At 38.8% G+C, this 26,080-nt stretch overlaps 1 protein-coding gene and 1 long non-coding RNA gene across 2 annotated transcripts in view; both read right to left on the minus strand.

Moving 5' to 3' along the window:
- Positions 1-449: 449 nt before the first annotated feature.
- Positions 450-26,080, minus strand: part of LOC139775867 (uncharacterized) — a 107,454-nt gene continuing 81,823 nt past the window's right edge. The window contains exon 4 of the long non-coding RNA XR_011718950.1: positions 450-549. This is a non-coding gene — a long non-coding RNA (uncharacterized lncRNA). The remainder of the gene's footprint in view (positions 550-26,080) is intronic.
- Positions 15,781-17,179, minus strand: LOC139775866 (uncharacterized). Its single transcript, XM_071712192.1, has one exon. It carries the CDS (start codon positions 16,256-16,258, stop codon positions 15,812-15,814), a length of 447 nt encoding a protein of 148 aa, XP_071568293.1. The 5' UTR covers positions 16,259-17,179; the 3' UTR covers positions 15,781-15,811.

The following is a 26,080-nucleotide window of genomic DNA, read 5'->3' on the forward strand; positions in this document are numbered from 1 at the left end:
TTACGACGATGGCGCGCAATAAAGCGTAGTTCTCGTTTCTTCTTTTATGTCGAAAATCTACCCGAAGCTGCGCATCGTAAAATTTTTATTTCGCCACGGGAAAAAGAGAGAATAAATCGCGTATTAAATGTTTCCTTCACAATGGGGCTGAAGTTTAGCGCGGAAAGTGAGAAAAGCGGGGCAAGCTCTCGCGTAGAACAGCAAGACGCACCTTCCCTCTCGCGCGCGCATCCTTACAATGACAATCACCGTAGACGAGGACACTGAGAAAACACGGGACGAGAGAGGGACAACGGCGAAAAAAGGTTGGCGAAACCCTTAAATTTACACGCGTCGCAAGTCGCCTTTTGCGATTCCTCCTGCCCTCGCGAGCTCGTTAGAAATCCTTTGTAACGGCTCTGGATCATCTTTTATTCTCGAAACTGTGGCGTTTTTTTTTTATCATCGTCGGCTGATCGCGCGTTATTACGGAACATGGTAATACGGTCTACTCACGAAAAACCGGGGAGGCGCCAAGATCCAATTAGGACACCAGCAGTATCACCTTACCTGAAACAAGGAAAATGATCGTTGTCAGTTACACCGCCGTAATAAAGTAATGAGAAATGACACTTTAAAGATCACGAATATTGCAATCGCATTTAGCTACCTATGTAGTATCTATGTAAAGAGAGAGAGACAGAGAGAGAGAGAGAGAAATGAGACAAAAAGCATTTTGCGTTACGACATAGCTCGCATCGCAGGATTGACGAACGGACACGCATCAAGTAATTCGAGACATCGAATGTTTCCACGTGGTAATCTCTTTCACGGGCATATGCGGTGCACGCTGTACTCCGACGAGAACACGTGCGCGTTCACGCGTAATGGTACTAACCCGGCGATTGCACTCGTTGGCTTTTTCATAGCGCGATGGCGTCCGTTCTTTGACAATGGAATCGTTCGGAAAATATTTGTCGAAAGACTGGGGAATATGGTAGCCGTCGCGTTGTATCAATCGGTCGTGTAATTCGTTGATAAAGAATATCGAATACACGCTGTACGTGCGCATCGATATTCTATAATGCGTCAATTATTATTTGTAATCCGTTTAGCGTAGACTGATAATGGTAGCAAATATCGATGATAATGCACGATATTGTTATAATACTATATCACTGTATTATTATGCAGGATATATGTGTACGTTTATCGACGTCGAATTACACTTAGCACACACTAAGGTGTTGGTATTTTACTAAATAAAGATATGCGCGTGACGATTTAGAATAATAACTAAATTAGTTTATAAAACGTTGTTAAAACGTTTCTGCAAGTAATATTTGATGAAGAAAAATATTGTAACAAGCCATTGTTTTCCACTTTCAATGATTTAATGACTGTAATGGGAAAGAGCGGCAATAAGCTCTACCGGTAAGAGACCTCGAGAAAGAAGTGGAGAAGATGAAGTAGGAACGAGGAGAAAGAAAAAGCGAACGTGCGCAATTGCAATTGCTGTCGACGACGACATTTTACCTTCGATATCTGATATTTCGAGAGTATTAAATTCCCTGGGTTTGCACGCCCACGCCCTTGTAAGCGACAGCCCCGAGGGAGAAGGTTTTCAGCATGGCGGCGGTAGCGAAAAAGACACCATCTCACTCTCTCTCTCTCTCTTTCTCTCCATTTCTCTCCCTTTGCCTGCCATCCCGTTTTTCTCTCGTTCTTTAACGAACCATCGTCACGCAGCATCATGTGACCGCGTTTCTTCGAGGATAAGCTCCATCGCTATGTCGTCTTCATCTCTTTTATGTCGACATTCGCTGGCCATGCGTAAATGCGTGTAAAGGATTAAAGAATGTGGGGCAGTAACGCAGTATACAACTGAGAAAGAGCTTACGAATTCAGTATTCTTTATATAATAGCTTTGTGTGGAGATTATATGGATACTCCAGCAGTCTTTCTTTCAGTCTTATATTCAAGCGCGAGATGCTTTAGATGAGAAGAATTGGCATAATTCAAAATAATGCGACATTATCAGAGAATCTCTAACAATATAAGAACAATAATTTACAATAAAAATATTTTATCAATTTAGTAGTCCTATATTGTGTATGTGTGCCGTTAAATTGCGGCAAAAAGAGATAAAAGAGTTCCCTACTCTGCCGGACTTTTATCTCTCAATAAAATGAAAAATTGAAGTCTTGCGCAATAAAGAGCAATTTCGCGAGCAAACAACTGCAATTAATTACGATTCTAAATGAAGTATTTATTTTGTCGCATGAAAAAAAATTGCGTCAGAAATAAAACTGTCCGTCAAAATGCTGTATTGATGAATCAATCTCTTGTGTATTTAATATTATTTAGCCTAAATATTATATCTAGCCGAAATGCGAATCCTAATTTTTGCATCAAGACAAAATTTTTATTTGAAAGTGACACATGAGCATATTTATGTCACGATGTAGACATCATCGTTAATCGTTGTGATGAAACGTCGCGTCGTCTAACGATAGCGAAGCCAATACTTGTTGACTATTACGCGACTCATTAACGATAGCCATTGTTTGATGCGCACCTCCATTTCGACACAAATGCCAAGGTGACTGTGTGATCACGATTGTTGCAAATGCTGCAAACCTTAATTAATATGCGAATCTTAGGAGAGACACATATGACGTGCATTGTCGTGGAAACGCGCGTTAAAATCGTCGTCAGCGAATTAACTCCCTAATTAACGACCGCGGGCCTGTAACATCGTTATTAGGGTGTTAAAACGAGAGATGATATACATGCTGCTGAAAAACCTCCATTAGCGTGCTCCAGCACATGCATCGTTCAAAATTAACCTAAAGAAAAGATTATAATTAACACTAGACGATTATGTGGTAAACAATTAAAAATCTAGCCTAACAAACTTATATAAATCAATGATTAGTTACTAAGTTTATCTTTTTTTTTTAAATAATCTGCCAAAGCAATTTTTATCTCTAATATCATCTTCGATAGGAAAAGGAGACAAAGCGATATATCGCATAGTGTAGCTGCGTAAGAAGGATATAATTTCTTATCTGAGGGCGGCGTTCACAACGCGAGCGCACCTTCCACGAGTTAATCGATCGCGGCTCGAGCGTACCCATAACTTATCTACGTGCAAGAGAGCTCGTAGGAACCGGTGAAGTTAGCGGGCGCCCGCGCCGTCATAACGCCGCGTGCGTTATACGGGCAAATCGTTCGATCGGCTGGAAATGAAATTTACGAGCCGACTATACGTGCAACGTTGCACCCTGGTAATTTTCCGGCGACAAATCTCACCCTCTCCCTCAGGCGGGAGAAGAGTATTCTGCCAACCGCCGATTCTCCTCCTCGCTCCACCTTTCGAGCCGCGTGAAAGTCGACTCACATTGAACAATGTGGTCACCAGATACGCACGGTTATTATGCAAAATGGATTAATCCGTCGGATAAAAGTTTTTCATCAGTAAATTAACTTTGACGCGCGGAGTTTTATGCATCTCGCGTTACGCGTGTAACATCGTCCTAACTTTAGCGAAGTGACCGTGAGTCTAATTTTCATAATAATATACAGTCTAAATACTCCATCGTGATAATATCGTATGACTGAATATCCGTAAGTATGCAATTTATGATCTGACACGAAGAAATTTGCAAGCCCGAAGAATAAATGGGGAAAGACAAGCCCTTCTTTTCAATTTTATTAAAAGACTAAATCCTTAGACGTATATAGCATCATAATCCTTTTCTTTGCTATTACGAAAATGAAGATGCTGTTTCTCGTAATAGAACACTTCGTGGTGTCGTTGCAGGCATGTATGGCGTCATGTATCGCATAATGTGAATCGACCTTAATCTGTCCTCATCGCTATGAAAACCAAAACCGGTTTTCGTATTCTCAGACAGACCGAAGCTTGATCCAGGTATACACAGATCGTCGATTATCATATTAAATGTACCGGTGTGTTTGCGATCATTGGGTTGAGATGGGACACATGCCGGATTTACATTCGGTCTTCCATTCTCGCGTAGCCGTCGCATAATTGATACGATTTGCCCCACCGCATCCTTTCATTTTTCATGCAATCAATAAACGGTCGGTTTTGAACGAGCCAATTAAAACTATTAACTGTTTGCGGTCGATATAATATCTGTTGCAATAATAATTAAATTCTTCCAAAAATAATTATAAAATGTGTGTGTTCGTATAATGCAGATTGCATTTAATTGAGTGTAAACATGAATTTCGTTTACGATAATGAAGTCACACACAGCAAAACAGAGCGAGTGTAACAGTAACGATAATAATGCTCTGATATTTAATATAGTTATCAGAGACACTGACAGGTTCACAAAGACAAAAAATTATATTTGAACAAATTATTATACGAGATCTAAAATATTAATGAAATATTTGGCTTTAGAATATCACGACTACAAGTATAAAATTAAATTCTAGTGATTTAGGGGGAGAATAAAAGCGACGTCGGCACTTGCCTCGAATTTTACAGACGCCTGATTACCTGAAAATTTTTCGAAGCTGGTACGATAAATTTTAACGCAGCTACTACCTGATACTCGGTCTCTTTTTTTTTTCGTTATAACGGACGAACTTGAAAAGGCAAATTAGAGAGTTCCCCGAATCGATCAGTCTGTGGTTACTGCCTCGATGATGATAGGTCGAGAATCTCAGGGGCAACCGTCGAATGCATGGTTTGTGTGCACAGCACAGCGAGAAGGAGCATGCCATATACTGCGTTATCCAAGGTTCGCGTTTATGCGAATCGCACGAACGTTACTATTATTATTGTTAGATTGAAGGGAACGCGACATGATTGCACTGAGAAAGGGACACGTGGCCTTTCGAAGCTGTCGATTGTGTCCTTTCATAGTCGGTTAAGTTTCACAGTCGGAGACGGGATAATATTTTTTCATTCGCGCAATTTTTGCTGTCCTTCATTGCCTGCACACGATCGAAACAATTAATTCTTTGCACGAGGCCGTATCGATGAAGTAAGCGTAAACTTATTCATACGGATCGATCATACCTACCTTCCATGGATATCGCGGGGATTAGTCTGATTCGGTTTATGTTAATCAAGCTTTTCTAAAGATTGGAACGTTTTTCCTCGAGTTTTCGCTCACCACTCGGGAGTTCCATAATGTATAAGATTGCAATAAGCGCGCGACGTTGGGTAGAACGCTTTAAGCTCTTTCACCCACAAAGGGAATCCGCGGAAATATAAAGGTATCTTCATTATCATAAGCCCTATAATAGCAAATAAACGTCAACGGTAAAGAACTAAGATGGAAAGATATTATCGCTGCTGCAGGATTTTCCCGATATAATGGCAGTGATATCTGCATATCGCAAATCCATTTGCTCTTCACGATTTCATTTCAGTAATGTTCACCATCTATAAATAATAGTCATTAGTGGTTAAATAATGAAACAGGCGACAAGTGCCCTCGACATAAACGATTATTGAAATGACGAAATGCAAACATGAAACACAAAACGTGAAACGTGCTTCTTTGTTATAGCACAAAATGCCCTTTCCGGCACTTTGGGTAATATTTACTCGCCATTAGTTCGATCTATCTACTGCGCTTTATTGCCATCGCTCGGTTCTTAGGTCGTCATGGCCAGCCGATCGTAGCCGATTTGTCGATTCCGCGCAACGACGTGTAGCCAGCAATAGCGAGCAGCGAAGAGGATCGGGGACCGATTTGAATGATAATCGGACGGATATGATTGATTTATGAATGCGGTATGGTCGGTGCACGCTTGCTAGACGAGATTAATCTTCATTACACGACGTTATCCCGTCTGGCTGCTCTTGTCGTGCAAAAGGGATCGAGATACACGCCGCGGTAGGTAGCCGCATTATTAAGATTGGTCCGCGGTCCCCGTATAGTCGTTTTCAAGAAACGATACCTCCCAACGGAGATTCTCAGGAACGGACTTGAATGTGCAAGTCGAAGGAACGTTACTCAATGTATGAATATGGATGATGCAAGACCTTTTTTTAACTACATTTTCTCACACTTTCGATATGGGAAACAAATATGTATATCTCTAACGATCGTAACATTTCTTATTTTAGCAATAATAAGATGCAATAATAAAATAAACTACATTTGATGATGAGATAAATTTCAGATAAACATGTTCTTTTAAACTAAATAATAAATAGTAAATACAAAAATAGTAAATCTGAAAAGAATAGCAAAGTAGTCAAGTATATCTACAATTTTATTATGTTTCTTTTATGTTTATAAATGACAATATAACTATATTTTAACAAGTTTAAAAAATTTAAGTAAGAAAATATCGATAAAAAATTGTTCCCTAGAAATATATGTCAAATACGAATTATATGTCTAAACGAATTTCGCGCATACTTCTTTCATTCTTGATAGTCAGAGTGACAGGTCAGACATCGAATTTTTTGAATTCGTAAAAATACTATAAATATGGGTAGATATGTTTCAGGAACAGAGGTTATATCATCCTTCTCCTCTTCCTGTTTCCTTTCATTAAAGTCAACTTGGTTCACGAAAAGAGCGAGTAGTTGAAGATTTAAATTAAAAACTTTCGCGATATATTTATAAACTAGTTTCACATTATAGACTAACTTTCAAAAATTTGTACTCCAATCATAATCATAGAGAGAAAAGAGGAGACAAGGATTTGTAAAGCATTCAATAATAAATATTGTAATTACGTCTTATACGCCCACTTGTTAGAGATACCTAATTGAAGAATGCGTGACAATATTGTATCATGAAAATATTACAAAGCTTATCAGCTGTTACTAAGTTAAAAATTTAAGACATGTGAACTCAGAGATGCTACTCCAAGCATTGACATGCAACTCGATTTTATATGTATAATAGTATTTGTGGTCGATAAAATCTTAAGTCGTCTGGAGCGGATAGTAGCCGGTACATACAAAAGTGACCGCTGTTAGATTTCACAAATAAAATGGCAAAACGGGAGTTTATAGCACGTCTACGCGAAGTCTTTTCTTCGCTTTGTAATTCCAGCAGAAACCGACCCAGATCTGGAATGCCCTTCGACCTCCACCGACCGTTGGACGATGTCTACAGCTAGTCACGAAGTCGAATACTCGGCGACCCGAAGAAAGAGAAGCAGCCGGTGGAGATCAGAAAGACCAACGCGACTTTGAGCGGACCAACTCGAAGATGGGGATTCAGATTGATGAAAAACATATCTCCTGCAGATTACACAGATTCCAAATTTATTTCGTGAGAGACGAAATAAACTTGTAAATCCCTCTGAGAGTCTGCTGAAAATTATGAAATCACACGAACTGAGGGAGGTGTTCAATTATAGAAAGAGATGCATAGTAATGCGAGTGTAATATTGATTAATGTAATAGATTAATCCTCATTTAATGAGAAAGGAGCTAATTGTAAAAAAAAAAAACGGAAAACGAAAGATAAAATGTTATTGGAGTAAGATAGAATTTCCGACTAGGTAAAAATTTTCTATTATTCGGCTCAATTGATCTAATTTGAAATTAGGATCGATTTTATTCTCTACGTGTATTTTCAGCTTAACTATCCTGATGTTTCGCTGGCGGGACGCGTCGAAAAGTGTCGGAGAAACATCGAACTTGGCCGGTGTAAACGAGAAAGTTCGAGCTGTTCGATCTACTCCGATAGTTTGAAACTACTCGCGAAATACCAGTGCAATATCAGGAGGTTACGTCCAAACAACGAACCAACATCGAACCAACATAGATCCAAAAGGACAGGTAGAAGGAAATCGAACTCGTCATCGACAGACGAGTCCTTCATGATCGGCTCGCTTTTATCGAGAGATTGCAGAATGTCGGATATTGAGCAGAGGAAAGAAAGACAGAAAGAGAGAAATAGAGCAAAGATCGATCAGGAAGGAGACGAAAGGAAAGGGAGAAAAAGGACAATAAAGGTGACGTTGCACCGAGCCGCGGCATCTGTCCTAGGAAGAGATGGAACAGCTGTGTCCGAAGGAGGTGAAGTGGGCAGACAGAGAAAGATGGAAGAACGAAAAAGAGGAGAGAAGAAGTAAAGAGAGAAAAATATGCGAGAAGAAGAAATAGATAGCTGGATAGAGGGAAAAGGCAGAGGAAAAGGGAGAGGAGTCTCTAGCCGCGATGGGCTCTGAGTACGAAGTGGATAAAGAGAGAAATATGGACAGCCATCGGCGAGGAGAAAAAGACAGACAGGGCGGGAGCGAGAGAAAGGGGAGGAGGGCTGCGTTGGAAAGGGGCGATAAAGGGGCATGGAAAAGGAGCTGGCAACGCCGCCCGGTCGATAGAAGAGTGGGACCTGCGAGACGCGGCAACGTCGCAAAGCGTCTGCTTTAATGCAGCGGTTCTCATCTCGCGTGAACTCGGTTGTTTTTCATATCAGATATAACAAAATCAGATACAACGTGATTGTTGCTTAGAATTAGGATCATAGCATATAAAGAATTTAAATAGTTAAACTTAAACACAGTATATGAATCGACCAATTATAGTCGAACATTTTCGAGAACCTAGGTTAGGTCTCGACCTAAATTCTTCTCGGAAAATGCTTGGTTATGATTGGGCAGTTAAGTTTTATTATATATTATTTATTATGTAAGTTTTTGTGTGTTATAGTTCTTATTGCAATTAGGTTATTACATATAAAATATTATTTGTATCTCACACAATATTACTCACTTTGTATTACTCACAAAATGTTTTAACCATGAATGTGAGGCTTCGTGGAATGCATAACTTGTCTTTTTTGCGCGTCTTTGATGATAATTTTAGCTTATTTCAGCATATTTAACATGTGATCAAAACTACGGTAACCTCGATCAACGGCAATCTTGATTTTCTGTAGGAAAATCTTAAATGTTATATCAAATAATATGTTTTGTTTTCGAAAATTGATCAATAAAAGTAAATTAATATTCCTTTAATATAAAATCTACAAAATATTCTACAATTAAAAATGTACAGGACGTAAAAAGATAGTATTTTATAGGTATTTACTATTAAAAAATTGTGAAAAATATCCCACATTACAAAAATATACTGAAGCAACTTCTATATATATACTTATTCCTGTTAGATTCATTTTCTTGTGGTAAGATTCCCATCAGATTTATTTCGCGAAGCCGCAGCATGAAAGTTACGTATATATGGAAAACTAAACTTTCAAAGTGCGCAGACGTTGTGGAGCTTCAAGGAGCTTGAAGACGTAGAAATATTCTAGGAAACCGACCGGGCTGCGGTCGGGTTTGCGAGTCTTTCGAGCCGGAGTCTTTTTTGCCGGACCGGTTTGCGAATTGCAGTCCGAACTTTTCCGTGCACAGGACGATGGGAAGCACGGAGAAGATAGCGGTTGGGCGTGGCGGCGATGTACGCAATAATTTGTCTTAAACGGGCATAATTGAGAGTGAGTGATTAAAAAAAAGTACCCGAAGTGTTCACAAAGCGACACGCGCGGCTTTGAGGGCAATCTGTTTTATACGGCTGGTCCGATATTCCGTTTTGCATGAAACGGTTAAATCACATGTGACGCAAATTGACACGCGGCTTTGAACTCCGAACATTCGTGCGACTGTGTATACTACATTTTGTGTGATAATTTAAACCCAGCAAATTCTGTGAAACTTTAGATTTCAAATAGTGATACTATAATATATTGCCTTTATATGTACTTCAAAATGACTAAATTATTTCAATGTGTTACTATATTATCCTTCTTGCTTCTATTATTCTCTTTTATCGTACAATTTTCATAACATTGAAAATAAGTTATATAAAAAATAAATTTTATTTTAAAATCGTTCAACTATATATTAATATAAAAGTTGTAATGTTTTCACACTCATATAATTACTTTGATGTTTATATATTAGCACATTCAAAACTTTTTACATAAAAAAATTTAACAATGTATCATGCAAGCGATTAAAAATAATAATACAATAGAACAAATAAATTCTTGTAAGGATTTATTCAAACATATAGTCTTTTCTCATAGACTCATAGAAAAACAATTAAATACATCTTGTATAACAAATAAATAATGTATAACAAATAATTACAATAATTTTTTATATAGGTCACGAATTTTCGCGATAATGCAAATAATTTAAAAAGGAATTTATTAATACGTTTATTAATTCAAGATTAATATTTGTATAGTATCTATATAAAAAAGTTTTATTGTGTGCATTATTAAACATATTATGTAGTCTATTTTAATATTATATCGTATATTTTAAAAATATTATTAGATATATCTTTCATTGCAAACAATAAAACATTAGATAATTATATTATTAAAGTTATTAATCATATGGACATATGAATAATTTTTCATGCCACAAATTGTTTTTCCATTTTACAACTCCTTCCATTTCTACATGCATCTTTTATCAAGTGTTTAGTGTGCAACTGCAATGAGTGTAATTGCAATAAAATGTGTACGGCCATTCAGAATACATTCGCTCCCTCTCTTCTGTGAAATAAATAATTTATGAATGAGGAATGGCCGACTGTCGGCACCTCTTGTGTATATCTAAGTGTATGGCTCAGAAATGTGTGGTCGAACGTAAAAAGGGGAAGGCAAGCACACAGGAGTTGTACACAGGAAACACATAATTCTAAGTAAGTTTCGCAGGTGTTCGCAATTGTACCGTACAAAACCAAAAGCGTTTCGAAATCTTCGTCAACATGCAAAATGTGATAGCTCTCATGGAAAATATGACCTGTCTGCCGTTTTGTACAAAAATCGTGCATAACAGTTTCTATGGTATTCGTGAAAAAGACCGCTAAAGAAGATCAAGTAAAAGACCAGTAATAAAATTTCATCAATAATGAGAGAGCTCAATGTATAAAATTAATATAAATCTTAGGAATAATCATTGCTATAAAAACAATATAATAATAAAGGGATTGAAGAAATGGCAATTTCATGTACATATTCAATTCGTTCTCGTTGAGTAGTAAAAGCTGTAGGTATAGTCGGCGTGGCGAGCATTTTATATTCTTAATGGAGACAGACTCAGGCACGATACGAGCTTCTTTCCGTTCCTTAGATTCGTCGCACGTTGCCGCCATTGGTATCAACTCTCTCGGAAGAAGTCGGCGAGAGAATTTGGCCAATGCGGCATCGCGAAGGCGCTGAAGATTCGGACCGACGCTTGAATTAAATCTAACGTCACGACGAACGACGTAGACGGGGTTCTCCTCGCTCCCTTTTTCTTCATACTTGTCCGTTATTCCCTTTTACGGGATAGTTTCTGATGGCTCGTGTAACCCAGGAAAGTCCCGGGGAATCCGAGGGGTTTTTATCGCTGAGCGTGTCGAGCGGGAGAAAGAGAGATCTCGGGATGTTGGGAGTATAACAGCGCGTCACTTTTTTTTTTTTGCTTTAGACAAACCGTCTTCAGAAACTTTTGCAAGTTCTCTTTGTCCCTGCGATCGTTCGTCAGGATTTTCCCGACGCGTGACGAAGAGATCTCACCCTTCCGCGAACTCCGATGATTCGTGACGTCTAATAACGTACGGTCGATCTTCTCGTTCCTACGAATGTTAGCTCATTTGTCGAAGAAGATTTCGCGTAATATATCTTAACAGAATGCGAATTGTGGTCGCGCCGAAAGAGACTTGACGAATCACACGTCGCGCCAACGAGTGTGAAAAAAGAGGAAATCGTTCCGTAATAAAGACTCCTTGACTTTTCAAAACTGCCTAGGCTCATAAGAATGTTCATTTTATGATGGCGCCTCTGATAAATTTCTAATTGCAAAATAATAACGCATAATCGCAATGTATTTGCTCGAAAGGTTGCGGTAATTCAGTTGAAATTCCCAACAGCAAATATTAATTATTGCGCAACGATCTCATTGTCAGCTGATCGAGAAAGTTCGCTTCTATCGCAACAATTTCTCTCTTCTTCCTCCCTCTCTCATCGACTTATGCTGTTCACCTCCATGAACTGATAATACGCTCTAAACTAGTTCATTATTAAAATATAATGATGTTATTAGGTAAGCGCGTTTTATCATATACAGAGAAAACGATACATATTTTGCGAGAAAAGGAACTGATACCGGTTTGCTATTGATTATTCTAGACGGAATAGTTACCTGATGCAATAACCATTTTCTCTTCATGGTTAAGATATCTTCCGGTTAAAACGGCGAAGGTAAAAAATCCATTTTGCTAAAGAAGAGATACAGAATTATACAGAATGCCCTCTTTATGTGTACCGAATTTACTGCGTTACTACTTCTTTTCTCTCTCTCTCTCTCTCTCTCCCTTCTTTTCTCTATCTCCTCCGTTTATCTAGATAAAACGTGAATCACTTTAAGCGATAACGACCACATACGTATAAGCCACGTACACATGATCGGAAGATCGACCGTTATTTTCGTGAACTTTGCAGTTTCAATTACGATGGTAGTATCAATCTTTTTTTTATGCGTGAAGACATCCGTGAAGAATTAAATAAAAATTAGAATCTTTGCCATTTCGACTTCAATGTCGTGGGAAATCATACGTGGCGATAAGATGAATCGTTATTGCATATTTCGAAACATTCGAAGTAATTTATTGAATTTGTAAACGTTTACTCATTTTTGACATTCAATAAATGTTGAGAGATAAAACTTTATTTCCCTTGATATACAAGTGATTTATTGTATTCTTGCAAGAAATTTAAATTTGCAATCACTACTCTTTATATATTTTTGTAAAAAACAGCTTTTTTCACAAATTTTCACAATTTTGTAAAGCGTTAGTGCGTAAAGTAATAGCGTATAGTGTTGGATAAGAACTTTAAAGTGCATGTGACATTTATTTGTACAAATTTGTATTCTTAACGCATCGTACGTATCTTCATAATTTACACAAAAGTTATGACATCGATTAATTATTTTTATATTAGTGTTAGTTATATATTATCTTCTTTGCTCATCCACATTAACTTTCTACAATCCTGTTTTTACATTATCTTCTTATTACACTGTGAACCTCGTTGTTATAAGCCTTGTGTGAGTATATCCTAGATTCTAAATAAATCACTATTCGTATGTGTCTGGTTCATTCTACGACTGTACATAATTTTCTGAAGCAGTTCGCGACTTTACAATGGCAGTAATGCGTGATAATAAGGCTCTATTCTTGTAAGCAAAAAATTTAAATTATAAAAGCGAACAAGATCTTAAAAATTCAAGAAAGCAAATACTTAACATAGACAAATACAATACAAACTATCCACTTTAAATTTTACATACTTTTTTTGTAATAAAATTAGGATGCAATGAATTCTTGCTCACCTTTAGAGATATTATACATTACAAAAAAAATATAGTATATTTTTCATTAAAATATTTCATTAAAATATCTAAATTCTGCATATTTAATTTTCTTGAAAATGCCGAAAAAAATAGTAAATTTATATTTCTTTTTGTTCATTCTCATATAAGATATTAAATAAACTCAGAAAAAACCGTTCATATATATTGCATAACATGATATATCTTATTCGGCATTGTAGAGTAACAATACGTTAACTTTTTATGAATGAATAACAACTCTTTCGTCGACCATTGCAGTGTGCGACGTTTGCTCATTGCATTTTTTATGACGTCGATGTGGACAATTTGTGTCACTTGGGAGCGAATCTATGGCCTAGTATGTACGAACAGACGCTAGAAAAATATACATAGCCGATAAATATTTCTTCGCATTATACTCCATAGTAGCGAATCGAAGAACTATGAACGATAATAATGTTACGAACCGTGAAAATGATCTCACGATGTAAAACGTAGTCCTTACGTAAAGCGATCTGACTTTCGAGTTTCGCGAAATCTCAACAACAGCTACGTACGTCGTCGAAAAATAGTCGACGCGATTGATCGACAACTGTTTTCGCGCACCTATTGTGAAGATGTAAAAGTTTAAAGAACATTGTGATGATATTCGAGCTTTGCAAAGCTATATTTACGCAATGGGAAATCGTCGGGGCAGCTACCGGAAATGGCTTGTCGTGAACGGTCAGCACAAAATCCTCCTCTTTTAACAATTTTTTTTCCGCGCCCGAGCGTGGTTTTTACGAGCGATCGTCCGTCGACCTTTTTATTCCGGACTTATAAAAGAGCCCCGCGGCGAACCGAAGATACGCAATGCTTTTGGGATTTGACGGGCAATCTCGCGTTACATGTCCCCGGCCAATGAGATACATTTGCATCGTGACAAATGTCCCTGTGCACTTGCGGGAATCGACTACTCGTATGGCGTGACAGAGTTAATATCGAATGTAAAATTTTATGTCTCTCGATTTCCTCCGTTGAATGGAATTCGGGTCTTTTGTTTCGACGCAACGTGAAACTTATGAGAGAACCATCGCCGTATATGGACAATTAAAATATATTAGAGATATACGATGTGTCAAAGTGTTATAGTACAGGTTCTATATATTTCTCCTCTTTCGTGTTTCCATAATGTGATGTTACACGTTATAAAGCTATATATACGCTCTTATTTGCATCGCGGTATAACAGTCTCAGATTTTCGTAGGAAAATGTGTTGGTTAAGGCTTGTCAGCGACAGCGGGAGGTAAACTCGAAAGAAGGCTGCTCGCGACAGTAGACGGGCGTTTATCCCTTTTTTCTTTTCTTTTGGAAGATATAAAGAGAAGAATATCTCGGCATGAGATCATTGCGGTGCGCTGTTACATTAACATCGCGCGCACCACATCATGCGTATTTCTTAAATATTTTCTTTCGAAAGAATTGCGGAGGAGGAAACTCCTTCAATTGTCTCACTCGTGCAATTTAATTTATCGGCAAAAAAATTCAAAAACTGTTTCCTAATTATGTAGATTCCAATGCCATCAGAGTTGTCGCTGTAGAACGCGATATAATTGCACAATGAACATTCGATAAGCATGCTGCGCGTGCAATGTTGACTGCGCGATATGCGAAATAGACTTTGCTATTGTAGGAACACCTGGCACAGTGTCAGCTTACCGCCGTCGAAGTGACGACGAAATGTTTCTATTTCGCTGTCGTATAGGTATATGGCCGAGGGTGCGCCACAAAGATACGGAGAGGGGCAATGAACTGACACATCGCGTATCCAAAAAGGCTATATGGCCACATTATGATGGCGGCGAAGTTTATCTATACGATGTGCTGTATGTTTATCTGCGAATGTATTTTCATTACAAAATTGTTTAGCCTCAATAAAAATGGTTAAAAGCTGTGTCATCATTAATATATCGCGTTATCAATAAAAATTACCACCATTTACCGTGACGCGCATGTGCGTGTTTAGTTATGGATATATCTTGATTGAAAAATAGAGTAAACGTTCTATGATGTTAAATTGTATTAGAGGAAGTTCGATATCATCATTGTATAAATATCAAATTAAAATATAATAAAAAAATCAATATTACGCGACTATTATAACCTTTTGTGATATGTAAATGACATTTTATTTCATATTCTATTTCATGATAATAATAAAACGAGCTCACATTCGTTAAATAAATTTCGTAAAACTAGTATTCACTCCTTTCAGATTTAATTTATTTTTAAAATGCAAAACATTAATCCTTTAATTACATAATACGCCGGAACGATCCGACTTTGAAGTACGAGGTAATTAAAGAAATGAAAATCTCTCTCTCTCTCTCTCTCTCTCTGTGCAACGTCGAAGCCGCGCGAGATCCAAACAGGCGACACGCCCGAGTCATGAAAGCCGCAGACCTCAGAATCCCGATTCCTCAATGCCTCCGAGTGGCACTCACCTTGTTTCCATACCAGAATCCGCAAGGATGTCACGCTGCGCGCCGTACGCAAAACGATGTTCCGTCGAAGGCGGTGGCGCAGGACGTGTCCGCGGCGCTCCTTCAAAGTGTCGTCGACGCTGACGGTGCTGTTGGTAGTGATGTTGCGGTTGTTGACGTTGATGTTGCTGTTGCTGCTGCTGCTGCTGCTGCTGGTGATGATGATGGACGACCGACGGATTAATCTGGATGCGGTGGATCGCGCCTGGCACCCTCCAGCAGAGCACATATGGAATCACGAAGTCAGGCTTGACCTGCACCAGCGGCAGCAGGCGATACTCGATCTCGCGCGGATTAAAGGACACCGATCGCCCGTTCGTATTACCGCTCGACCCGCGCACCAGAAGACGACCCTCTCCACGGAGGACGTTGTAGTTGCGCCAGCCAAGGTCACGGGGTAACATGTCACGAGGACATCCCTGCCAACCACCGAACTACCGGCTCCTTGTGCGTCTTGCCATAATGTCAAGGATATCCCTCTCGTTTCTCGCACCGAGGATCTTTCGAGGCGTGAGCTGGTTTTACGCGACAATCTCCGATCAATCGAGAAGACGACTGTCCATTGCCATAAACAGAAGAAGATTCTTTTCGCTTACAACGAAATATACCGTACAATTAGACGAAAGAGTAATGAAGGAGGCTCCTATTAGCTTATTAGCAATTATCTCACACGCAGCGGTTTAAATCCACTTGGCAATCGATAGAAGCTTCGTGTATTCGCTGCCACTGAGAGACGACGCACTTCGTCGCGACACATAAATATCCGCGACAACGACGCGGTGCGAATTTTCCGTGGACGAGTCTCTCGATTTATTGTTTCCTCCTTTTTTTTTTTTTCAAATCGTGGATTCGATCAAGGATCCAACGTGTTCGTTCGCGAATAATGTCGGGCGTACCAGATGGGCGAGACTGGACTCGGGAGCGTCATCCTCGAGCGGCAAGCGCGTGTGCTCGCGAGGAAATTCGGGATCACTGGGAGGACCGGGAGGGCGGCGAGACAGGCGCCCGGCACTCCCTTCTCGCGCGACAGCACTCCGACCTTAGCATCGACTTCCACGACCGGAGCCGAACGGTGCGAGAGCGAACGAACCCAACGAACGAACGGACGTGGAACGAAAGGCGAGAGAGGAACGCAGCCCCCAAGGATCTCCGCGGCGCGCCACGAATTTCAAACTGGGCTGCGCGCGCAATTTACGTGCCTCAGGGCTGTCTCAAAGAAAGCTCGTCGTGAGAGGGGTGTCGGCACGCGAAAATGTCGGCGGCGGCCTTTTCCAACCAGTCTTGAAAATATTAAAGCTATACGCGTGATAAACTCGTCGCGGTCTTGAAGAATAATAAATATTGATACCTAATATGATAATTATTAACATTGCAGTAATTATTTTTTTAAATAAATGATAAACGAAATATAATCGTCTATGAATGCCAATAATGTTATAGCTTTCTCCGAATTTGGCGACTAAATATTTTTTTATGAACACCAAAAAGATAGAAAATATCGTCATCCAGTCAAGTTTAGATAGAAGCATTACATTCGCATTGGATTACATTCGCACAGCATGCAGGTGATATCAATAAGATATATCCCACGCCATTTACTATTTACTGCGATTACATAATCGAGTATAGATATCGAGTCGGATCCGCGGCGCGGAACAATGCTCGCGATTTATAGGAAAACGTGAATCGTGCCTGACATTAGTAAACATCGGTAAAAGGTATCGTTCAATGTATCATTCAAAAGGCATTCAATTTGATCTCCAAGTTTAAACGCTCTACCACCTATAAGCGACGGGATAATTAAATGACTCTGTCTCTGCCAAGACATTAAAAGAGACGATCTGCCAAGTCGAGAGACAATAAAACCGCGTACAGATAGTAGCAGGTGTCAATTTAACAGTGTCTGAATGCCAGTTCAGAAATTATCGATACATATCTTTCACCAACAAAGATTAAAAATTTCGCCCTAGTCACTCTTGCGAGACTTCGGAAAGCTCGGTACATCTAACGTTTTTCATCAAACGCGCACGCAGGTGAGAGGCGGCCTTCTTTCGCGGATTCCCCTCTTTTTTTATCCCCTCGCTTGTTTTTATCGGTTGCAATCATGTCATCGTTATTATGATTCCACCGACACTTAATACCGCACATTTTTTTGTTGCCTGCATACGTTTTTTTTCGCGTCAACGCTTTTCACGGGAATGCAATTGATCTGGGACGTAGATATGGCAATTTTCCGAGGCTATTACAAGACATTAAAGCGATGTTGGAAAAAGATACAGAAAAAAAAGGTAAATGAGGTCATTCTCCGTTCGAAAAAAAAAGATTGCTCCGTTCAGATAATTTTAGTTCGCTATAAATCCGCGTTGAAAAGTACAGATTGCTAAAATTTCGATCTTTTACTTTAAGTAACTTTTGAAAGAAAATACGTAAAATCGAAGGCGGCGAGAAATATTCCCCGAAATTATAGGACGCCATTTATAAGAGATTAAAAAATTCAAGTTAATTATATAAACACCAACCGTAAGCATCACAATAATTTAAGAGTATTTAATAGTATACGGAAGATCAATATTGCTTTCCAGGTACGGGAATAGTATGCATAATATGAATTTCGCGACGATTTTCGATCGGTCGGCCGCAATTGCCGTTTAATCAGCATCGGTAGCGCCGCTAATGAGCACGAATCAGCCATGAAATCTCGATTATACGGTTATGCGTGTCCGCGGTGCCGTTAGCCCGATATCTTTCCGCCCGGAATGACACTGCACCTGCACCGGGCGCCGCGGTCAAAACACTTGAAAATTCCGCAGGGGGAGGGTCGGGGAGGTTAAACGATCGCGAAGGTCGTTTGCACCTGTTCGCATCGACCCTCTAGCCGTGCAACTCCCGCAGGTGCATCGGAGGCGCATCAAGGACGCCTCGTGGCTTAACGAGTTATTTTTGTTCCTGTTTCGTATAATATCGCCAAGAAATAAGTACACATACTGTTCTCGTAAGATTTGCATGCTAGAAAAGAAGTATACTCGATAACTACGTAGATATTAGTATTGGAGACAATTTTTTCTGAACGACATTTGGATTTTTACGTTTTCTCGCGGAAATTTTTGAAATTTCATATAAAATATCTTATCCGTGCCTGACGTAATAATCTCAATGGAATATACACTACACAATAATCCTGATTAAACTGAAATGCGAGTATCAAGTTCATGCAAGTATCACAATATCACGTACGCCATTAATCAGCTTTCGATAATATTAGAGATATACCATATACAGTATACCAGGTTTAATTAACCGCTTAATTGATTAATGTATTAATCAAGACAAAATTACATCGCTCACGGAACGTTGAGTTGTAATTCTCGTCAAGCAATATTTACTTGTTTGTTCATCGGGTAATAAATGTCCATATCAACTTAAATGTCGATGCATGCAATTGTGATATATATGTAATGTATTGTATCTGCTGTTAAACATTCCCAACAGGATTAAATGCGCCATGATCGGAATACAGCGACGTATGCAGCTATATTAATTTTTCGACCGACCGTTCCCTTCTCGCGGAGAAAGGGTATAAGAGCGCTGAATGAATCTTAAGGACGTCTGCTTCTTTAATTTTTTTCTCTCACGAGAAACGTAGATCAATCACAGATACATCGAGAGACTGACTGTTAAGGTCACGCGCGTCTGTAATTCTGCGAAAAATCAAGAATAGTAATTTCTATTATTTGAGAATTTCGATTATTTACGAACATTTCTCCGAGCTTAAATAAAAATATAGCGATCTGAAAAAAGATTGGCCTTATAATCTGTCATCCACCGCGAGAGAAGATAATCGTAATTATTATCAATCCGAAACGAAATAACATTTCATGTCCATGTTGCACAAAGAAATTCTTCTGATTACTCTCGCCGAAGATAGATAGCGATGGTTAAAGATCCGCATTCATCCTTCGATTGTACGGACAAAGAAATTATTTTTCAAAGAATATAAAACTGATCCTCTTCATCAGTAAATCAATCAATTAATCTTGTCACGAATACTTTATATTGAAGATGAAAGGCGTTTGTTTTCGTTCAGGAAATATTACAATAAATTATCATATTTTTAAGTATATTTCACTAAAAAAATTCTCTCGTATTGCTAGAGTATATTTAATACATAAGAGATATAAAAGCGACATATGCATCGTTACGTCACATTGAGAGTTCCGTGTTCTACACATTAATGATCTCGGCAAACGAAGACTCGATACGTCACGATTCGCGAGTTACAGCGGCGGGACGCGCCGCGCTAACCTTCGTCGGCGATCGGAAAATCGATCGATCATATCGTTGCAAAAAATCGAGAATATCTCCCTAGTGCGGCAACGCGGATCTGATCGCTAAGGGTCGCAGGCAGCGCGTAATTATCGGTTATGGCAAGGAACTAATTGGTAAGAAGATCGCGACGGTCGATAGCGATCCCGAGTCGGAATCGTGATCGGCACACGCCGCGATCGCGGGCGCCCTTTCCAATGCCAAGCGCGCGAGCCGCGGCACGCGGGGACGATTTTCAATTATTGTTATTGCCACGAGAAAATGCACGCGGTCGCGGCAGACGTTTATTACTGACGGCCGACGTTCCCCGTATGTTCCAATACAACGTAAATGAATTTCTACCGTTTGCAACCGGTAATGCGCGGCGTCCGTCCGGTGATGAGGCAATAATTATGCGCGGCGATATTCGCCGACTGATAATTCATCGCGGGTTAATTTGACATGGCACTTCTTCGGGTTAGGCACTTGCAAGTGCACATGCACGATCCGCGCATCGAATCCTTGATACGGCGGCATCAATCGACGTCTCGATGTCGGAGTGAATCAATTTTTCAGCTGCCGTTAGCGCAGTGGAATAGAGTTATTGCGAGTAATTTGTCAACAAGAACGATGTTAACTCCGTAGCTTTCTCTTTTGCAGAATCATGTTAGCGAAACTGACACTGATTTGTTTTGCACTGATTACATCGACGTAAGATGCGCGCGAGACAGATGTAGAAAAAGTTAATCATGGATAAGTAAACACAAAATATTTAAATAAAATATTTAATTATCCGTAAAAGGAAGCTTATGTACAATATTTTCTTGTTTTTGTATCGACCTTCTCTACAAAACCGTATCTAGAACTATGAACAAACATTCAAATTACTGATAGCCATCGTTATAACGAAGGAAGTTCATAAAATAATAGTATTCATAAGACTTCCTAAAAAATTTTATCAATAACTTGCACACAATGCCGTCCCGACCCTTGCATATACGAAAAATATTTCCAATTACATTCGGCTAATTCATTTCACCGTTTGCAGTTCGTACATTGTACGAAGTACGCGCTGATAAAATCAGTCAGGTTTTTCACCGCAAATCATATACATGCATGTATAGTAAAAGTCAGAAATAATAATATAGAAAAAGAAATGACGATAAATGCAAGATAACTCTAATACGCCTTCATTAACTTCCATTATTTCTGTTTCAGGCAGGCCTGTATAACGAAATTAATGTTAATTATCGTACAAATAGAACGCGCCGTGGCGCGTATGTAATTACGGTTTAAGCTAAATTTCGATGAGGTAGATAACGCGAGTACACGGCATGTGTGATAGAAGCATGTATACGGTTTGTAAATGGTCCCCGTTAGAAACGCGCGATTCTATGGTAACGCCGGCAATACGATAAATGCTCTATAACGCACGGGCCCAACCCCTTTGACATTTACCAGCCGGCGCAAAATTCAAGGCTTCCATTATGTAGCTCGCGCACGTCAATGAACCTTATACCTCAGAGTGTATCTCAACGCCGTTTCTCGCGTTTCCCGATTTTCCGCGACGTTAACCGATTCTTAACACACTCGCAGAAATTCTAGAAATACTTTCTCTCGAATGTGTTTCGCGAAGTTCGCTACCGTAATTACGCTAAACTGCAGCCAGCGGTCCGCATCAATGTAAAGCAGATGAATCCAACTCTTTTGAAGGAGAGCTTCTGTGAGAGCTTGCGAATAAACCGTGGACTGTATTCAACGATGTAGTAACATCGTTGCGGAATATAATTATTATGCCTCGTCGCATTTGTTCGTGCAAATTTGTGTTTCTTACGAAACACGGTGTTACATGTGTCATATTATGATCTGTTTGTACATATAAGAGAACGTATTGTATTTGATATTATTGTCATAATTTTATTGAGAACGAGAGATGTGCCGATCTCTTCTATAACGTTACATATATCGTTAACTCTTTTTTTTTTCATATTATAATATATTTATGAAGTTTGCGATACGCGAGCAAACGTTTTCATTATCGTAGCAAACGTATCGTTGATGAAAACAAAATAATTGTATCAAAAAATAAATAAAAATCACCGTTTGTTTTTCGCGTGTAAAAAATAACCTCGCGATTCGCAGTGGGAGCGCGAACAGCAGGGGGCGAGAGACGCAAAAATCTGCATGCCGAACGCTACTGTCGAAACGTGATGTCCTTACGAAACAATCGTTGTCCTTGCCTGACGTCGCGAGCAACACGTAAAGCAAAATTCGTTGATAAACACGCGCGCGACTTGTATCTGTGGAATACAGAAGCGCGACACACGGAAAGTATATACGGGTGCCTCGACGACGATTGATTATTACGTTTAAACTCAGCCGTTTCCGTAAATACATTTTACAATATCGAAACGTTTTGTCGATACACCTGGCATAGATCAAATTAAATCGTCCTTCGTCTGCGTCATCGCACGTGTCCCGTTATTGGTGTTCGCGGTTTGGTTTCGCCAGGCTGGTTATACCAATCTCGGTTAACATGGTGAAGTTCTGGACGAGCATCGATATGACGCTTGTGCAAACTATAATAATTACCGTTGAAGCTCGCCCGTGTTTATGTATCTATAATTATAGAAAATGTATTTGTATGACATGCTGTCGGATCGGTCAAACTCTGGTCGCAGTGTCGTCAAACTAAATGCGACAATCCATATCTGTATATATCTCTTATTTTATAGGTTTAGCCAGCTATATATTTACTTTTTATATTTATACCGTTGCAACGTTGCGGAATTTTATACGCGTACACGCGTATCACAACGTGATTATTGTGCGCGAATATCCGTGGACGATTCGGAACAATTCGCGAATATCAATAGCGCGCAGAGACCCGGCGTATGATGGGAGCGCTCGTTAAAACTTCCGAAAAAAATTAAGCCCGAGTGGCGAGCGCGAAATTTTTCGTCGAGGGGCACCGCCGACGGCCCTGCGGGCGTCGAGCCCTCCTCCCGCGCCCTTCTCCTCTCGTCAAGGGCGACTCGTGTCGTCGAAAGAATCCTCGCGCGACCATTGGCTCACGCGATCGCATGCGCGCCGCTGAAAAGCATCCCTATCGATCCGTCGCGCAACGCTCTCCTCCACCCTTTCCTACCCCGTCTCACTCGCTCGCACGCCGTTCGTTCGCCCTCGCTCCCTTTCGACGAGGGCGCGCAATTGCGCACGCAAGATCCCCGACGATTACGACGTGGACCACACAGCGTCGCCGTTGCCGACGGCCTTCGTTGTCGTCCGTTCGACCGACCGACCGACCGCGCTCCGTTTCCCGTGCTTAAACCCTTAACCCATTAAAACACACCGCTTTAATTGTCACGGGCCTTTTGCGTTTAGCGCTACCTGCATGGTGCAATTATTGCGACACGCTTAGTGCTATATAGGGTTCCGAAAATCGTTCAGGACATCACGCTTGCGGACGGAGTGCGGAACTTGGATGCGTTCAACAGCAATGTCATATTCCAGCATATATCGCATTCATTTCATTTTTTCATGGACAGCAAATTTCTTGATAATTTAATTTTAGGATCTTTGCGTTTCAATATTTTTTAAACGAAAATCGGAAAACTAACTTTTCTATCAGCGGTCTGCTTTGTCTCAAATAGAAATTATGCCGGTACATGGGCGGAACTTGTTTAGCGTGGCAGGTCGATCATTCGTTTTGTATCGGATGCCTTTTCATCGTAGAAAACTAGAAAATAGGGAGGCAGCCTGCTACCACTTGCGTTTAGACCTAGGAAATATGAGAAGGGGCGACGCGCTCGATACCGAGGACATAATCCGGTTATGTCGTGCGTTACAAACACGTAATGCGATGTATTAAATGCTTAAGCGTGTATTAAGTACTCCTGAAACCATGCAATACGCTTTTCCATCGTCATACATGTTATATAGTTTGCATATAAAACTGTTATAATAATTTACGATCGATTTTTCGGATATTTTACTTGCACGCGCAATTATTTGAAATTTGCCATTCATAATTATAGCTAAGAAAGCTCGCTCTTTTTATTGTAACATTTTATTATATAGATACTATTTGTGCCGCTTGACAATTGATAATTTTGAGAAAACGTATGTTAAAGGACTAAAAATAAAACTGTTCTAATAAAGGTAACGAGGGTTTGTCTTTTAATATCAAAAATAATTATAACAGAATCTAAATAAAAGATTTAATGTGCTTATAAGAGAGAATAAACTAAATTTCTTATAATATTAGATTAAATTAGTAAAATTAGTAAAATGGATCCCAGATGAAATAATAACAATTAAATAAAATATTACTAAATCAAGAATTGGGGCTTAACTTCCAGGATATATATATTCCAGGTATTAACTTTATTAAATTCGTTATGCTTTAATATCGTAATGATTTTGCAACGATTTTCTTACGTAATAAAAAAATAATACGATGTCTCACATTTGTAAAGATAAATTCGAAATTTAGTGTTGAGTCGATACCTAAGTTTCCTAAGACTTCCGATAGAGAAATTGATCCATGCAACTGCTGTAAGTACAGCGTAAGTGCACCTTTGACATGTAGATATTAGTTGTACGAAGTGAGTGACGGGTATGGATTAAATAATATAATCGAACCGGTAGTTTCGAAGGTAATTGGTAGATGAAAAGATGAATGAACGCGCGACGCGTGTAAATTGCAGTAATTTGCTGTAATGCATCAAAACATATTGCAGAAAAAGCAGCGTAATGTTTTATTGTACAACAATGTAAATTATTTTTAAAAGAGTTTTGTATTAATAAAAATATCAATGTGAAAAACGTAGAACAGTAGGTGTAAAGCTTTCAACTTTAGATGTTACTTATTTTTCTCAACTTTTTACAAGATTTGTACAAAAATTTATCAATGTGTGTTTTAATAAATAAATAAATGCAAATAAATAAATTTAAATAAATAAAATTATTTAATCTTTTTTAAACGTAAAATTAGTCAAAATTAATATAACTGCTATCATAATATTTTACTCTCGCAGAAAATTATTAGTTGAAAGATGCAGAATATTATATCAAAGAAATTAATTTTTCTAAATAAATTATTCACACACATATAGAATGCACAGAAAAAAATTAACTTTTCACAGGCAAATTAAAGTTAAATTTCTGTTAATTTTGAATATCAGTTTCACTCGATGAAAGATTAATAAAGAGATGCAAAAAATCGCATATCGAGTACATCGTAAATTTTGTTTTGTTTGCAGCTTCTTTTACAGATAATACAATTAAAATAATTACTATAATTAATTAATATTAATAATTAATATTATAAAACATTATTCTCTATATTTAATATTATATTTTTAAAAATATTGTTTAAAATTTTTGTCTTTTGCCAAGTCGAATGAAATAAATCGATATTTATTCACGCGCGATTTTGTTGACAAATATTACTATATATAATCCGACTGTAATACCTAATATCGGAAAACTTAGAAAAAAGACTACTAAAAGTCATAATCCACATACTGTTCTTCTTTAAATCTCTAATTTGACTGTCAAAAGAACGAAATTGTAATGTAAAGTTTCGCGTCAGAAGATAAAAGAAATAATCAAAGGACTCGTTTCATTTTAAAGGAAGCGTTTTTCTTTTCGATGTAAAGAGGAAAGAAGAAAGACGAAAAATAAAGGTGGACCAACAAAGATGGCAAATTGAATATTTAAGAGCCGCTCCTTCCGTGCGAAAAATCGAACGCTACTTCTCCATTATAAGAGGCGAGGTATACATGAAAAAGAAAAGAAAAGAAAAGAAAAGAAAAGAACGATTCCTTTTGCAGAAGTTCTACCCTTTTCTTTATTTGGCCAGAGGTTAAATCTATACCATTGTTCATTGATTGCTGATATAATGGAAAATGCATATCAAC

Source organism: Temnothorax nylanderi, unplaced genomic scaffold (genome assembly GCF_030848795.1).
Source record: "Temnothorax nylanderi isolate EJ_2023f unplaced genomic scaffold, tnyl_v1.0 TNYL_tig0107_pilon, whole genome shotgun sequence".
Lineage (NCBI taxonomy): Eukaryota > Metazoa > Arthropoda > Insecta > Hymenoptera > Formicidae > Temnothorax > Temnothorax nylanderi.

Coding starts and splice junctions, on each gene's coding strand:
- LOC139775866 (XM_071712192.1), bottom strand. CDS start 16,258: ATGTTACCCCGTGACCTTGGCTGGCGCAACTACAACGTCCTCCGTGGA.